Raw genomic sequence first — 18,976 nt, forward strand, 5'->3', positions numbered from 1 at the left:
TGGCTATAAGATAATCATCATAAATTATCAAAATCCGTAAGTTACAATGTCCATTTGTCACACAAAACAGTAAAATTCAAATTAATCCTTTTTTTATTCTTCGACAATTGAATTATCTGGAAATCTTTCTGAATTGTCCTTTTTATTATTGCATTAAACAGTACTTAATAGATAAATAAATGTATCTTTAAGTTAATAAAATACAAATAGTAAACAGCACATTTTGCTATCTTATTATTTAAAAATATCAAAGCAAGGTTGTTCCAATATGTTCATAACTGTCACTAGTATATTCAGGGGGATATTTAACAACAGGCGGTGGAACCGGAATTACTTTCTTTGGAATGCTTAAAAGGCGTGAATCATATACATATCGTCCATTATTTCTATTATATTCTTCAGCTTGAATGCTTGCATGTCTCGGGGACATTGTATCACTCGATAAGCTATCACCCAATTTCAAAATAGAAGTTATTGGAACTTGGTTGTCATTTTCTTGTGGATTCTCTGATTCGACGATAGGATTATCCAATCGCATTTTATCGTACCCATTATTTGACACTGGTACGCTTTCCTTGAATTCCTTGCTGAGTGACGTGACAGGCTTAGAATAAACTTTACAACTTGATGCAGGTGCTGACTGTCGTCTTCCAGGTTTATTGACCACTGCATATTCTGGACTTTTGCTCCCACCTTCAACGGAAGCAGCAGATGTTTCGGCCTTCTGTGGTGTTGAGGACTCCGGGTTACCATCTGTATCTCGTCTCCTTAATTTAACATTGGCTAGTGCAGCTAATAAAATATTATGTCTAAGTTGTTCTGGGTTTGATCTAAAACTATAATACCACATATTAATTATCTAATCACTAACCATAGTCATCGTTAATTCTAAAAGAATATTTACCTAAAAACTGTAAGTAAATTTATGTTTAACAAACATTATAATATTTATGAAATATGAACTTCATTTTATAGTTTATAATATTTATTAAACGTATGTTTTACATAATAATCTTATTTTAGGACTAATTCAGGAGATGGATTAGCTCTTATTATTTCCAAATCAAGTTTTTGGAGTACATTTAGTATCAAATTATTTTTGTAGTTGATATTTACAACCATAATTTAAAATTTTCAACTTATCTTTAGTATATTTTACTGATAAATGAAATCCATTGCTCTCAAATTTAATTAGTGCTACTGTTACTCACCTTTTTCTCGCAATTAATATTAAAATGACGATAACTGCAGCCAGTAAAACAAGTCCTAATGCTATAAACAATCCTGAAAAAAGTAAACCAACAGTTTTAAACAAGTAAATTGCAAAATAATTTAAGCTATTAGTATGAAGAGTACACAAATGATATGTAATATAAGTTTACTAGTTGTAAAATTCGTTATTATCATGGTATAAAAGCCACCAGACAATATTTATTACCAACAATTGTGTGTGTTTTTTTAATATTTCAATTAATTGATAGGACCTCTTCTTATGGTCTATATTTAACTTTATCTACGTTATTTTTTTTCAGTGACCAACATGAGTGAGTACGACAGCTCATCAACATTTCTTTTCTAAAAGAATAATGGGCAATTCAAAACGGCACCCCAAGGTGCAAATATGTCTCTATCGGGGCTTTAAATATGGTGTATCTCATCTCCTGTAATCTAATTAACATTATTATTAACTTCATTCGACTAAATAGGAATATGAAACATAAAAAAGAAAAAAAAAAATACACCCTTGATCTTAGACTTGTAGTATGTAAACATAGAAATTGTAATGAAATTGATATACATGTACAATTACAATTGCTACAAGTACTTCTGTAAAATATTATTCCAGATTTGTTAATAACAATAATAATGAATAAAACTTGTGGTTAATAAGTCAACATACCATTATTGAAATGTTGATCCATATCGGTAGTAAAGGTATACATAATGCAGTTAGTATACTAATAGAAATGACTTTACAGTAGCAGACATTTTTCTCAAACAAACAAATATAAAATCACCACAAAAAATATTTATTTAGCATTCTACACCCAAATGGTTTCTGTAAAAAAATAATACCAATTTTAAGTCCATCGTCGTCCTGTTCTTGTATTAACTGCGTTCCTGATGTGGTTGTACTTGTTGATGTGGAAGGAGGCAGATAACAACCATCAGAGGTGGGATATCCAGGAGCTGTAATATTAAGGTATGTTAAGATATATATAGAATACTATAAACTTCGAATTATGGTTTGTATCTATACTGTTAGTATTTTTCTTTTTCAAAGCTTTTTATCTACAATGTTAGTATTTTACTTGTGAACCTATATTTCTGTGTGTCGTGTACGTTTTTATTCGTATGCTACTTTGTCTTTTGTTTTTTTAACCTTTTCAAATTTGGGTGACTGCTTTGTTGGACTTCAAATTTTCAAAAGTGTTATAATATGTTGTAAGCCTTGTAATTTTTCAGGTGTGAATAAGACTGTTGTTGGAATTACATTTTCCCAATTGTGTCGAACTCTGATTTGTTCTTTATCAAATGTCTGTAAATATGTTGCTGGCTTTTAACTTTTCAAATGTGTGATACTATCTAATTTGTCATGTAATTTTTCATAATGTGTGTAAATTTCTTGTTTGTTTTCTTACTTTTTCAAATTTGTGTTAGTTGTTGTGAGATCTGTAATTTTTGATAATGGACGTTACTTTATTGCTGGCCTCATATTCTTTTAAAATGAAAGACAAAAGTGTATTTTGGTCTTGCATTTATTCAAAGTTATGCAACTTCTGCAAGTACGTTGTTGTTTCTCTAGCGATGTTGAGGTAGTAGTCATATGCCTTAAATTTGCGTATTAATTCTCGTTTTAAGATGTTAGACTAAATAGAGTATTTCACGGGAGTTATGTTTAGTTCTGATTACTTTTTTCAATAGAAAATACTATATATATTTAAGAGTCTATATTTAAAACTTACGCAGTTCACAAATAAATGAAAACATGTTTTGTTTTTCACATATTGCTATTGGATAAAATGTCATGGTAGGCTTGGCGTTACTGGACTCTTTTCTAAGTGAATAACATCCAAACACTGGATTTTGAACTGTTAGATCTGTAATGAGATTGAAATGTATTCCTTATGAAACACGTGTCCATATATGTACTTTGCCGTTAGGTATTATATTATAATGCAATATATGTATTACATTTAGCAAAAAAGTCGTACGTCGCTTAAACACAAAATCAGTTTTATAAGAAAATCCCTAAATGACTCTTACAAAAATTCGACTGACGAACGAACAGATGAAAAATTCAACGTTCAAACAAAGTTTTATTTATAAATAGTGAATACTAATGAATTTAAACTAAAGAAACTCACAATTTCCATGAATGCATTTACATATCTGCATATTTTTATAAATAAACTAATAACAAAAAGAAGACAAAAAAGTAAAATGTTTAAATAAACTATTGATAAAGGCAAAGAGTTTATATGGCAACAAACAAATAAATTAAGTCCTATTAGTCGTTAGCAAGTATTTACCTTTCAAAACAAGATCGACATAATTTCGATAAACTCCAATCCAGAATTCCCGCTTGATGTCATTAGAGACAGCACAGTTCGACACCATGTTGTGTATTCCAACCAAAGATCCATAGTTTTTACATAATGACTGAGCTGTCAACCATGTCGCTGGTTCATTAACTAACACTCCCGATCCTTAAAATAAAAACAGCTTGTTATTCTTCTTTATAAGTCACACTATAGATGGCCATGGCCATGTCCAATGAAATTATCATAAGTTACAAAATGTTACAACACGGTATTATATTTCCATTATAACCAATCTTGTATAAATCTTTTGTTTTAGAGGTTACTGTAGACCTATTTGATTTGCCTTAGCACATTATGTAAAACAAAACTATATGTCCGATAACGTTTTTTTTTTTTTGGCTTTTTTTGCTTAATCAAGGTGTAAAGTGTCACTTTTAAACTTACATATTTATCAATAGAAACCAAAATAGTCGCTGTCAACACTACATATAATTAACCATATTTTTACAGCATAACAAAAGGTCAAACCCGTCCAAGACACACACTTACCACATAGTGCCGTTAGGTTGTTGTGACACTCGTGTTCCATATATGTCCATTCGGTAGTGCTGCTGCAGTTCATCATTGCACAGTGTAAGTTAGGATAGGAGTCAGCTTGGTACTGTATAAGGTTGCCATGAACTTAAATAATAAACAACAATAACCAATGTTAAATTTTCGCGTCAGTCATTAACTTGGTTTGTCGGAATAAAAACAAATGTGTGGTGAAAGTTTGCTGTACTCAATATTTATTTTGCATTCACTATTAAAGTATATCTATCTAAAATCAGAAAAAAATAATATAATTTCCATTTTTATCTCAGTTGAAATGTGACTTCTACTTAAATATAAGAAAGACTTCCATATATGTAGGCGTATGACAATGTACACAGTACCATTGTAAGAAAGTTCATAGAATATAACTACAACACAAAACACAAATATAACCCTATCTGGTATCGATTTTGATGATACCAAATGTCGTGACGTCCTTTGACCAATAGTGAATAACTATTTACAGTTTTTGTTTCTTCCACATGTTATTTCAAACTCTTGTGATAGACGTTAGTTATTTTGCTCTTACCTCTATGATAGACGTTAATACTGTTACTCCCACCACATTGTTCAGTTCCATTACCAGGACAAACCGTGTTACATTTTGTCTCTGGTGTTAACCAAGACGTGTTCACAAAATTATTATAACTGCATAAACAAGTTGATCCCTGAAAAATAAATGCAAGTGATTCAAATAAAAATAAGGAGATGTGGTATGATTGCCAATAAGACAACAATTAGGTAAAATTCAAATGAATTGGATGTGATAATTATAGGCAACCATTCAGTAAGAAAAAGATTTTGACATGTTGTTTCTTTTTATATTTGTAATGACTAGTAAGGGTAACTTGTTTCTTGATATCAAGTTTAAAGTAAGTAAGATATCTTAATCAATACAAATATATGCACTATTCTAATAGATTTCATGTCATCATATACATTAAACAAATACATGAAATATATACGGGACAAAATACTCATTTAATGTTTGAAAAGAACCAGATACATAAAGAACAATGCCGTAGTTGATGTTGGTCATAATGTGCGGTGCTGGAAAGCCTTCAAGGTATGCAGATGAACTCGTAATATTTTACAAGAACATGGAGTGCAGTTAGTCGGTTCTCTCTGATTTTCATTGATATTGCAATGCAGTATACAATTCTGAACATTAGAACCTATTTCAAAATATAACTGTCGAAATAGGTCAAAATATGGAGAAACGCTTCACACTATCAAGCAAACAACAAGACTTTCACAGACCCTGTACAAATTATCTGATACTTTTAAAATTATGAAACTTTACAATGTATCTACGTTGGTACTGCAAACGATTTATTTTTAGCTCTTATGATCAAATTTTTCTATTACCTGAAGAGCGAGGTAGTCTGTAGCATTGGGATATTTTGACAAATTCCTTTATTACCTGAACTGAAAAATAGTCCGTAGCATTAAAGACATGTTGACAAATTCTTTTATTACCTGAAGAGCGAAGAAGTCCGTAGCATTGCAGATAGTTTGACAAATTCTTTTATTACCCGAAGAGCGAAGTAGTCCGTAGCATTGCAGATAGTTTGACAAATTCTTTTATTACCTGAAGGGCGAAGAAGTACGTAGCATCGCAGATAGTTTGACAATTTTTTTTATTACCTGAAGAGCGAAGTAGTCCGTAGCATTGCAGATAGTTTTACAAATTCATTTATTACCTAAAGAGCGAAGTAGTCCGTAGCATTGCAGATAGTTTGACAAATTCATTTATTACCTGAAGAGCGAAGTAGTCCGTAGCATTTCAGATAGTTTGACAAATTCTTTTATTACCTGAAGAGCGGAGTAGTCCGTAGCATTGCAGATGGTTTGACAAATTCTTTTATTACCTGAAGAGCGAAGTAGTCTGTAGCATTGCAGATAGTTTGACAAATTGCAGCCGAGTTGTTTTCTGTCTTTACACCATACCAGCTTACACCTAAAGATCTCTGGCTGAAACAGCCTGTAAATAATAATTTTTAAGTGAAATATCGACACATACTGAACAAAATAGCATAACAACACATACTCAACAATGTAGCATAACAACACTTACTAAACAGTAAAGCATAACAACACTTACTAAACAGTGAAGCATAACAACACATACTCAACAATGTAGCATAACAACACTTACTAAACAATGAAGCATAACAACACTTACTAAACAATGTAGCATAACAACACTTACTAAACAATGTAGCATAACAACACTTACTAAACAATGTAGCATAACAACACTTACTAAACAATGAAGCATAACAACACTTACTAAACAATGTAGCATAACAACACTTACTAAACAATGAAGCATAACAACACTTACTAAACAATGAAGCATAACAACACTTACTAAACAATGTAGCATAACAACACTTACTAAACAATGAAGCATAACAACACTTACTAAACAGTGAAGCATAACAACACTTACTAAACAATGAAGCATAACAACACTTACTAAACAATGAAGCATAACAACACTTACTAATCGGTGAAGCATAACAACACTTACTAATCAGTGAAGCATAACAACACTTTATAAACAGTGAAGCATTACAACACTTACTGACAGTGAAGCATAACAACACTTACTAAACAGTGAAGCATAACAACACTTACTGACAGTGAAGCATAACAACACTTACTAAACAGTGAAGCATAACAACACTTACTGACAGTGAAGCATAACAACACTTACTAAACAATGTAGCATAACAACACTTACTAAACAATGAAGCATAACAACACTTACTAAACAGTGAAGCATAACAACACTTACTAAACAATGAAGCATAACAACACTTACTAAACAATGAAGCATAACAACACTTACTAATCGGTGAAGCATAACAACACTTACTAATCAGTGAAGCATAACAACACTTTATAAACAGTGAAGCATTACAACACTTACTAAACAATGAAGCATAACAACACTTACTAAACAGTGAAGCATAACAACACTTACTGACAGTGAAGCATAACAACACTTACTAAACAGTGAAGCATAACAACACTTACTGACAGTGAAGCATAACAACACTTACTAAACAGTGAAGCATAACAACACTTACTGACAATGAAGCATAACAACACTTACTAAACAGTGAAGCATAACAACACTTACTGACAGTGAAGCATAACAACACTTACTAAACAGTGAAGCATAACAACACTTACTGACAGTGAAGCATAACAACACTTACTAAACAGTGAAGCATAACAACACTTACTGACAGTGAAGCATAACAACACTTACTAAACAGTGAAGCATAACAACACTTACTGACAGTGAAGCATAACAACACTTACTAAACAGTGAAGCATAACAACACTTACTGACAATGAAGCATAACAACACTTACTAAACAATGAAGCATAACAACACTTACTAAACAATGAAGCATAACAACACTTACTAAACAATGAAGCATAACAACACTTACTAAACAATGTAGCATAACAACACTTACTAAACAATGAAGCATAACAACACTTACTAAACAGTGAAGCATAACAACACTTACTAAACAATGAAGCATAACAACACTTACTAAACAATGAAGCATAACAACACTTACTAAACAGTGAAGCATAACAACACTTACTGACAGTGAAGCATAACAACACTTACTGACAGTGAAGCATAACAACACTTACTAAACAGTGAAGCATAACAACACTTACTGACAGTGAAGCATAACAACACTTACTAAACAGTGAAGCATAACAACACTTACTGACAGTGAAGCATACCAACACGTGCTTAATTAACTAGCAGACAAACGCATACTAAACAGTGATGCATACCAACACATAATGAACAGTGTAGCATAACAACGCATACTAAACCTTGTAGCAGACCGACAGATACTAAACAGTGCTGCATAACAATACATACTGAACAGTGTAGAATAATAATACATACTGAACAGTGAATCATAAGAACACATACTGAACAGTGTAGCATAATAACACATACTGAACAGTGTAGTAGAATATCACATACTGAACAGTGTAGCATAATTACACATACTGAACAGTGTAGCATAATAACACATACTAAACAGAGTAGCATAACAACACATACAATTATACAGTATAGCATATTAACACATACTGAACAGTGCAGCATACAGACACATACTAAACAGTGTAGCATACAGACACATACTAAACAGTATAGAATACTAACACATTCTAAACAGAGTAGCATACACACACATTCTTAACAGTGTAGCATACATACACATACTTAACAATGAAGCATACTTATATATACTAAATAGTATAGCATACAGACAAATACTAAACAGTGTAGCATAAATACACATACTAAACAGTGTAGTATACAGACACATTCTAAACAGTGTAGCATACAGACACATATATACCAAAGTGTAGCATACAGACACATAATAAGATGTAGCATACAGACACAAACTTAACAAGGTAGCATACAGACACATACTAAACAATGTAGCATACAGACACAAACTTAACAATGTAGCATACTGACACACACTTAGCAATGTACCATGCAGATACAACCAAAAGTGCTATCGACTACACGCCTTCTCGTCATATACTTCAGAGACATCCATACAAAAACAAAACCGCTATTTTGATTTAATTCTTTTTACAATCTACCAGATTTCTGAGGTAAATTCCTTCTGTGGTTTTATATATTTTTAAAATTTCAGGATAAGTTAGTCAACTCGAATGAAATATAAAATCATCCTTATGTACTGCCTGCCTGCAGATGACTGTCCTGCAGTGTCTACACATTTGTCCTTGCAGTTTTAGTTTAACGCAAATAAATTTAAATTTGCAAAATGGAAACAATATACAATATAGTATACACAATATGCTTTATTTAAAAAAACCACTCCGTCACATTCACATGTGAAACAAGAGGTAAATACATACAAAATACAATCACATACAATCATAGAAAGACGGAAATACCAAGGGGATATTCAAACTCATATGTGTTAATAGAACTTTGTCGCAAAATGATGCAAAAAAAAACAACAACAACAACATCCGAATTTATACATTGTTTATAGATGTTTTTGAAACAGAGATCTATGTGTTTGAGTAAGATCATTCCTAGTTAAGATAAAGAAGTGCATTAGCAAAATATAGATGTGCAGTCGAACCTTTGCGATTAGAAATATGTCTGGATGAAAAAATAGCAATAGTGTCAATTAAAGAGTCAATGGCGGAGCTAGGATTTTATTTGTTGCAAATTAAAACTTAAACATTATAATCAACTATAACTGATCACCATACAGCTTCAACAATGAGCAAAACTCATACTGTAAAGTCAGCTATTAAAGCTCCCGAACTTTTTAGAGGATTATGTATAAATCGTATAATAGAGAAAAAAAAATGATATGCATGCTATCATGACTTTTATAACTAAAATAATATACTCCAATTTTTCTTTTATTATAAATAAAGGGGTTCCTTGTCTATAAGTGTTAAAGGCATATCATTAGAAAGAGCAAGAGAAATAACCCAATAAACAGGAGAAGGCTCCATGTAGAAGTAGATTACGTAGACGGCAAACATTTGAAGTAACAACAAAGAAGATAAACGAGTTTCTATTATTAATGTAATACAGTTTTAACCAAAACCGTTATGATATTGCAGCAATATTTTGAAAATTAAACAAATTGCATTTTTGTGACTTTCATTATATTTTAATACTTGTAAGCATCATGTCATGGATGGATATTCCATATCCTTTGTTTTTCTTTTGAATTACATATCAACTATATAATTTTGCTTCCCATTGATAACCAGTAACTAAAATATACGATTGCACATTTAAACAAAACTTTGATTTGCTATGTAATGAGATTACTTAATGTAAACCTATTGCACTTACCAATATGTTCCATCCACCCAGAAAGTCCTCTGTAATGACCTATCCAAATCTCTTGTTGAAGTGGTATATCGGTTCTCTGACGGAACACAGCATCATTGTCTGTATCTCTGTTCAGTAGACGTCCACCCTTCTGTTCGCAAAATACTTTGGCTTCCACCCATGTTTTAGGCTGTCCACAATATGAGAGTGTATTAACAGCTTCTAAAAAATTTAAAAGTATTTGTCTGTAATGGACAAAATAACTACAAAGATGACAAAACGAAAAATTGTTGAATGATTGGCTGCTGTTAAAATGGAAAAGGATTACACAATTTTGACAAATTACGTCTAGTGTCATTTTTATTTTTTTTAAAGCTTTGTCTGAACTAACGAAATTTTTCCATTTATTATTTAATATTGATATTTATGATGTTGTCTGTCTCATATTCATAGTTCTCTTTCGTTATAATATATGTCATTCAATAGGTATAGAGTATAAGAAAATGTGTACCCTTCCGAATTGAGAAATGGCAGATACTGCATTGGAGTCTAACTTTATGTACATATAATATTAAAACAGAAATACTTAAGTTATGAGAATTAGCCTAATCCAAAATGAACACACATAAACATATTCATATCATCAATACTGAATAAATAAATGATTTACATACACGATAATCGAAAACATAACCGCAGGTTTTACAATATACAATAACAACAACCTATTAAATTCCTTATCTACATTTAACCTCGTCTGACATGTCCGCAAGTCAAATTTCTTTCTGATTCATAAGAATATATTCTCGATAACTATGCTAATTGTATATAAGTATTTTGTGGGATTCAAGTTTAATTCATGATAACCATAAACATGAATGTGCATTTTGTATATTAACAAGATTATCAAAAATAAACTTTTCAAAAGCAAATTTTCGAAATTATAGATATAAAATATTTTAGATTTCAGAGCGTCGAAAGGGCATATCAATAGTCTATATACGCCAAGTACACTTTGAATGTTATATAAAAAGTCGATGGAACATTTAAATTGAGGACATTTTAGAGACAGAGTTCATTATTGTAGACAAACTCTTTTATACAGACAAAACACATTGGTCTTTTCCAAATATTTACCTTCATTCACTGGTGTATCATTAATTTTGTATTTATTTCTATTTTCTATTTGTTGATGGCATCAATATTTTCAAATGTAGTATTATCATAAAATTGAGAATGCAAACAGGGAATTTGTCAATGAAACAACAACCTTTCCAAAGAGCAGAAAACAGCTAAACACAGTGAGAATCCAACACCCGTAGGCGGGCTTCAGCTGGCTCCCCAAAACAAACACAATATTGTACCAGTTCAGTATAAATGGACGTCACACTTAAATCCGAAATATATCAATGAACAAAAATTAAAAAATTAAAATTACAAAACATTCAAGACCTCCAAAGGACAATGGTTCCTGACTTGGACAGCCACACAATGCGTCGGGGTTAAACATGGTTTGTGAGATCTCACCCCTATCCCCAAACACTAAATCTCTAGCCAGTGTAGAATAAAGATAACTTACAGTAATACGCACAGTGACACCCAGTTTAAAAGTAGAAGATGGCAGAATAGGTAACAGAAGAAACTACGCAAATTGACAATGATACATGATGACAAACTCCCGGAATCTTTTCTATGTTTATTGAAAAACGTACTTCACAAAACATAATTGATTTGTAAATAATGTTTGCATGCTTTTTATAGTTTTATATTTTAATTTATATTTGATAAAAAAAAATCACTGGAAATTGAGAATTATTATATTTTTATCTTTCAAAATAAATGCAGTTTTCTTTAGAAACCAGCCAACCAGCAAGCACCAAATACCGAAATTTATCTGAATGTCCTTTATTTAATTATTTTTTACAGTAGGAATAATTCTTAATACATATATATATAAAACAATTGAAAATGCAAATTTGGAATTGAATAACAGGTTTTTAACAGTGATGTTCAAGAACTACATGCATCATCAACCAGTGTGCATTTTACCTCACGTAAAAAATAAAGAGGTTAGACGAAGGAACTTTTTCATGCCGTTTTATATATACTTGAAACCATTGTTTTTCCCAATGTTGAAAACAATCAACTTAAAACTTAAGATGGTAGAAATGTTTTATGTACTTACGTGTTACATGAATTGTTATGAGGAAAGTTAAAATCGAAATAATGACCATTATGTAAAAGTTATTCACACAATTATCCCGAACAATAAATGGTAGCGTCCTCTTTGTCTTTTCGTGTTAGCAACATTGTTTTGCTCACCTGTATATTTGTAACTTTTTGACTACAGGCACTGTTGTAGATGTTTATCTTCCAAATACATATCCAGAATCTAATGACCGCAGATAATAAAATAAGTGAATGACTAATTTTGCGGTAATATTATTCTAGTATGTAAAATATTAGAGAATGTCTTCGTTGATAAAGAAAAATTGATGCCTATAATTGTATCGAAGAGGTTGTATGTCACAAAATGAATATGACATATAATATTTAAAAAAAAATCTATTTGAAAATAACTATTTTGTCTAATAATGAGAATTTGGACTTGCACTTCGATATATAAAAAAAACGGGAAAAACCCATTTACCTGCTTAAACATTAATTTTGTATGTACATGTCGCTCTTATTTGACATCTATAATTCATTAACGTTTGATATGGGTTGTATCTATTTTTCTTCATTGCATTTTTTTTTCTAATCTAAAAAAAAAAATTCCAGTCCAAATTTTCGAAAAAGGACGCGAACAATCATGGCAGTAGTGAAAAGAGTCTGTAATCTTAAAAAAATAAATAACTTAAAATAAGCGCAAAGTTGAAAATAAATATTATGTAGTTGTAAAACATATGTAATCTTACATATTTATGGACCTTAGAATAAAATACTCTCCTTCACAATAGTTAATTTGAAATAAAATTATAAAAACGCAATATATCAATCATTTTTTTTTCAGTATATGAAAACTTATACCCCCCCCCCCCCCTCCAAAAAAAAGATGATTTAAATATTTATTCTACGTGAAAATATTTTTTAAATCTTATTCTCTGATTTATTGCCCAGTTGTCTCCCGTATATCACTTAAAAATATTCGCCTTTTCTGAAACATATTTAAAGCTCACTTCCATTTTTCACGGACAATCATGATAGTCAAATATGATACCTCTTAGATTTAAGATAAGACGTCACGTCACGAGCATTGTCAAAATATAAAACTTAGTATAGACAGCTAGGGTGCTCGAAAATATGTCTGTAAGGTCTTTTGTTTTTAACATTTACCTCTTTACATGTTTCGGATCTTATATATATATACATCATAGTTTTCAAACTTTCTGCTTTGAGCATACCAGATTAAAAAAATATCCAGAAAATCGTACGAACGGCGCATGCAATTTATAAAGTGTTATTTCAATTTTGATATTTGGATACCAACACATGTTTAGTTTATTAACCGACAGGATTGTTTTTTGAATACTCAAAAATGTGTTGTTTCAAATGTTTATTAGTCAAAAGGGGGTGTTGCTGTCTTGGATGGTCATTCATGTCACTTGTACATATTTAAAATTGAAAATCTTCGATCTCAATTTGGCAGAAATATGACATGCCTGTAACCCGCCACGTCCATTTGTATTTTTGTCTATCTGATGAGTTAAGCCTTTTTCAACTGATTTTTATAGTTCTTTCTTATGTTGTACTGTTATTCTGTATCACTGTCCAAGGTTAGGGGAAGGTTGGGATCCCGCTAACATGTTTAACCCCGCCACATTATGTATGTATGTGTCTGTCCCAAGTCAGGAGCCTGTATTTCAGTGGTTGTCGTTTGTTTTTGTGTTACATATTTGTTTCTCGTTCATTTTTTTTTTTATATAAATAAGGTCGTTAGTTTTCTCGTTTGAATTGTTTTACATTGTCATAACTGGGCCTTTTATAGCTGATTTAGCGGTATGGGCTTTGTGCATTGTTGAAGGCCGTACGGTGAACCGCGCTGAAGTACGTCCATTATTCATAGTTCATTATTCATTATTCAATAATGAATAATGAAATAGTTCACTATTCACTATTCAATATTGAAAAATGAATAATGAATAATGAAATGGTTTATGTTTCATTATTCAAATTGAAGCGGTGAATAGTGAAAAAAATATAAAAAAAATTGACTGTGACACTATAGCTATATTTTGATTCGAAATGACCATAAGACGGTTTACGGAGGACCTAAAAGCCACAATATGCATAAAAATGAGGAAATATAAAAAAGAAGATGTGGTATGATTGCCAATGAGACAAATATCCAGAAAGACCACAATGACACAGACATTAACAACTATAGCTCATCGTACAGCTTTCAACAATGAGCAAAGCCCATACCGCATAGTCAGCTATTAAAGGTTCCGCAACGAATATTAGAAGACCTAAATACCAAAATACGCGTGAAAAAGAAAAGAAATAGCCAATTTTAAATAATGAAATGGATATTTTGAATAATGGAATGGAGTGCGGCGACCCTTTAGCCCCTAATTATAGATAAATCTTATATCTCATTCGAAAGCTGATTACAAGAGCAACAAAATGTATATAGTCAATATGTTCCGCAACGAATATTAGAAGACCTAAATGCCAAAATACGCGTGAAAATTAAGAGATAGCCAATTTTGAATAATGGAATGAACTGCGGCGACCCTTTAGTCCCTAATTATAGATCAACCTTATACCTCATTCGAAAGCTGATTACAAGAGGAACAAAATGTATATAGTCAATATGTTCCGCAACGAATATTAGAAGACCTAATTGCCAAAATACGCATGAAAATTAAGAAATAGCCAATTTTGAATAATGAAATGGATATTTTGAATAATGGAATGGACTGCGGCGACACTTTAGCCCCTAATTATAGATAAACCTTATACCTCATTCGAAAGCTGATTACAAGAGGAACAACATGCTTATAGTCAATATGTTCCGCAACGAATATTTGAAGACCTAAATGCCAAAATACGTGTGAAAATCAAGAAATAGCCAATTTTGAATAATGAAATGGATATTTTGAATAATGGAATGGACTGCGGCGACCCTTTAGCCCCTAATTATAGATAAACCTGATACCTCATTCGAAAGCTGATTACAAGAGGAACAAAATGTATATAGTCAATATGTTCCACAACGAATATTAGAAGACCTAATTGCCAAAATACGCGTGAAAATTAAGAAAAAGTCAATTTTGAATAATGAAATGGATATTTTGAATAATGGAATGGACTGCGGCGACCCTTTAGCCCCTAATTATAGATAAACCTTATACCTCATTCGAAAGCTGATTACAAGAGCAACAAAATGTATATAGTCAATATGTTCCGCAACGAATATTAGAACACCTAAATGCCAAAATACGCGTGAAAATTAAGAAATAGCCAATTTTGAATAATGAAATGGATATTTTGAATAATGGAATGGACTGCGACGACCCTTTAGCCCCTATTCATAGATAAACCTTATACCTCATTCGAAAGCTGATTACAAGAGGAACAACATGCTTATATTCAATATGTTCCGCAACGAATATTAGAAGACATAAATGCCAAAATACGTGTGAAAATTAAGAAATAATAGCCAATTTTGAATAATGAAATGGATATTTTGAATAATGGAATGAACTGCGGCGACCCTTTAGCCCCTAATTATAGATAAACCTTATACCTCAATCGAAAGCTGATTACAAGAGGAACAAAATGTTTATAGTCAATATGTTCCACAACGAATATTAGAAGACCTAAACGCCAAAATACGCATGAAAATTAGGAAATAGCCAATTTTGAATAATGAAATGGATATTTTGAATAATGGAATGGACTGCGACGACCCTTTAGCCCCTAATTATAGATAAACCTTATACCTCATTCGAAAGCTGATTACAAGAGGAACAAAAGGTATATAGTCAATATGTTCCGCAACGAATATTAAAAGACATAAATGCCAAAATACGTGTGAAAATCAAGAAATAGCCAATTTTGAATAATGAAATGGATATTTTGAATAATGGAATGGACTGCGGCGACCCTTTAACCCCTAATTATAGATAAATCTTATACCTCATTCGAAAGCTGATTACAAGAGGAACAAAATGTATATAGTCAATATGTTCCGCACAGAATTTTAGAACACCTAAATGCCAAAATACGCGTGAAATTAAGAGATAGCCAATTTTGAATAATGAAATGGATATTTTGAATAATGGAATGAACTGCGGCGACCCTTTAGCCCCTAATTATAGATAAACCTTATACCTCATTCGAAAGCTGATTACAAGAGGAACAAAATGTATATAGTCAATATGTTCCGCAACGAATATTAGAAGACCTAATTCCCACAATACGCGTGAAAATTAAGAAATAGCCAATTTTGAATAATGAAATGGATATTTTGAATAATGGAATGGACTGCGGCGACCCTTTAGCCCCTAATTATAGATAAATCTTATACCTCACTTGAAAGCTGATTACAAGAGGAACAAAATGTATATAGTCAATATGTTCCGCAACGAGTATTAGAAGACCTAATTGCCAAAATACGCGTGAAAATTAAGAAAAATTCAACTTTGAATAATGAAATGGATATTTTGAATAATGGAATGGACTGCAGTGACCCTTTAGGCCCTAGTTATAGATAAACCTTATACCTCATTCGAAAGCTGATTACAAGAGGAACAACATGCTTATAGTCAATATGTTCCGCAATGAATATTAGAAGACCTAATTGACAAAATACGCGTGAAAATTCAGAAATAGCCAATTTTAAATAATGAAATGGATATTTTGAATAATGGAATGGACTGCGGCGACCCTTTAGCCCCTAATTATAGATAAACCTGATACCTCATTCGAAAGCTGATTACAAGAGGAACAAAATGTTTATAGTCAATATGTTCCACAACGAATATTAGAAGACCTAAACGCCAAAATACGCATGAAAATTAGGAAATAGCCAATTTTGAATAATGAAATGGATATTTTGAATAATGGAATGGACTGCGACGACCCTTTAGCCCCTAATTATAGATAAACCTTATACCTCATTCGAAAGCTGATTACAAGAGGAACAAAATGTATATAGTCAATATGTTCCGCAACGAATATTAGAAGACCTAAATGCCAAAATACGCATGAAAATTAAGAAATAGCCAATTTTGAATAATGAAATGGATATTTTGAATAATGGAATGGACTGTGGCGACCCTTTAGCCCCTAATTATAGATAAACCTTATACCTCATTCGAAAGCTGATTACAAGAGGAACAACATGCTTATAGTCAATATGTTCCGCAATGAATATTAGAAGACCTAATTGACAAAATACGCGTGAAAATTCAGAAATAGCCAATTTTGAATAATGAAATGGATATTTTGAATAATGGACTGGACTGCGGCGACCCTTTAGCCCCTAATTATAGATAAACCTGATACCTCATTCGAAAGCTGATTACAAGAGGAACAAAATGTATATAGTCAATATGTTCCACAACGAATATTAGAAGACCTAATTGCCAAAATACGCGTGAAAATTAAGAAAAAGTCAATTTTGAATAATGAAATGGATATTTTGAATAATGGAATGGACTGCGGCGACCCTTTAGCCCCTAATTATAGATAAACCTTATACCTCATTCGAAAGCTGATTACAAGAGCAACAAAATGTATATAGTCAATATGTTCCGCAACGAATATTAGAACACCTAAATGCCAAAATACGCGTGAAAATTAAGAAATAGCCAATTTTGAATAATGAAATGGATATTTTGAATAATGGAATGGACTGCGACGACCCTTTAGCCCCTATTCATAGATAAACCTTATACCTCATTCGAAAGCTGATTACAAGAGGAACAAAATGTATATAGTCAATATGTTCCGCAACGAATATTAGAAGACCTAAATGCCAAAATACGTGTGAAAATTAAGAAATAATAGCCAATTTTGAATAATGAAATGGATATTTTGAATAATGGAATGAACTGCGGCGACCCTTTAGCCCCTAATTATAGATAAACCTTCTACCTCAATCGAAAGCTGATTACAAGAGGAACAAAATGTATATAGTCAATATGTTCCACAACGAATATTAGAAGACCTAAACGCCAAAATACGTGTGAAAATCAAGAAATAGCCAATTTTGAATAATGAAATGGATATTTTGAATAATGGAATGGACTGCGGCGACCCTTTAGCCCCTAATTATAGATAAATCTTATACCTCATTCGAAAGCTGATTACAAGAGGAACAAAATGTATATAGTCAATATGTTCCGCACAGAATTTTAGAACACCTAAATGCCAAAATACGCGTGAAAATTAAGAGATAGCCAATTTTGAATAATGAAATGGATATTTTGAATAATGGAATGGACTGCGACGACCCTTTAGCCCCTAATTATAGATAAACCTTATACCTCATTAGAAAGCTGATTACAAGAGGAACAAAAGGTATATAGTCAATATGTTCCGCAACGAATATTAAAAGACATAAATGCCAAAATACGTGTGAAAATCAAGAAATAGCCAATTTTGAATAATGAAATGGATATTTTGAATAATGGAATGGACTGCGGCGACCCTTTAGCCCCTAATTATAGATAAATCTTATACCTCATTCGAAAGCTGATTACAAGAGGAACAAAATGTATATAGTCAATATGTTCCGCACAGAATTTTAGAACACCTAAATGCCAAAATACGCGTGAAAATTAAGAGATAGCCAATTTTGAATAATGAAATGGATATTTTGAATAATGGAATGAACTGCGGCGACCCTTTAGCCCCTAATTATAGATAAACCTTATACCTCATTCGAAAGCTGATTACAAGAGGAACAAAATGTATATAGTCAATA

At 31.7% G+C, this 18,976-nt stretch overlaps 1 protein-coding gene across 2 annotated transcripts; it reads right to left on the reverse strand.

The window, feature by feature from the left end:
• Nucleotides 1–78: 78 nt before the first annotated feature.
• Nucleotides 79–13,081, reverse strand: LOC139512871 (uncharacterized). Of its 2 annotated transcripts, XM_071300813.1 has the most exons (10): nucleotides 12,361–13,081; nucleotides 10,060–10,260; nucleotides 6,011–6,123; nucleotides 4,669–4,807; nucleotides 4,095–4,226; nucleotides 3,534–3,710; nucleotides 2,967–3,101; nucleotides 2,077–2,190; nucleotides 1,212–1,284; nucleotides 79–836 (listed from the first exon to the last, which is right to left on the reverse strand). In XM_071300813.1, the coding sequence occupies exons 2-10, from the start codon at nucleotides 10,070–10,072 to the stop codon at nucleotides 248–250; spliced, it is 1,485 nt and encodes a 494-aa protein (XP_071156914.1). In that variant the 5' UTR covers nucleotides 10,073–10,260; nucleotides 12,361–13,081; the 3' UTR covers nucleotides 79–247. The 2 variants fall into 2 exon arrangements, with proteins under 2 accessions (XP_071156914.1, XP_071156913.1); XM_071300812.1 differs by lacking the exon at nucleotides 12,361–13,081 and having other exon boundaries at nucleotides 10,060–12,338.
• Nucleotides 13,082–18,976: the final 5,895 nt, after the last annotated feature.

The sequence above is a fragment of the Mytilus edulis genome, chromosome 2, assembly GCF_963676685.1.
Source record: "Mytilus edulis chromosome 2, xbMytEdul2.2, whole genome shotgun sequence".
Lineage (NCBI taxonomy): Eukaryota > Metazoa > Mollusca > Bivalvia > Mytilida > Mytilidae > Mytilus > Mytilus edulis.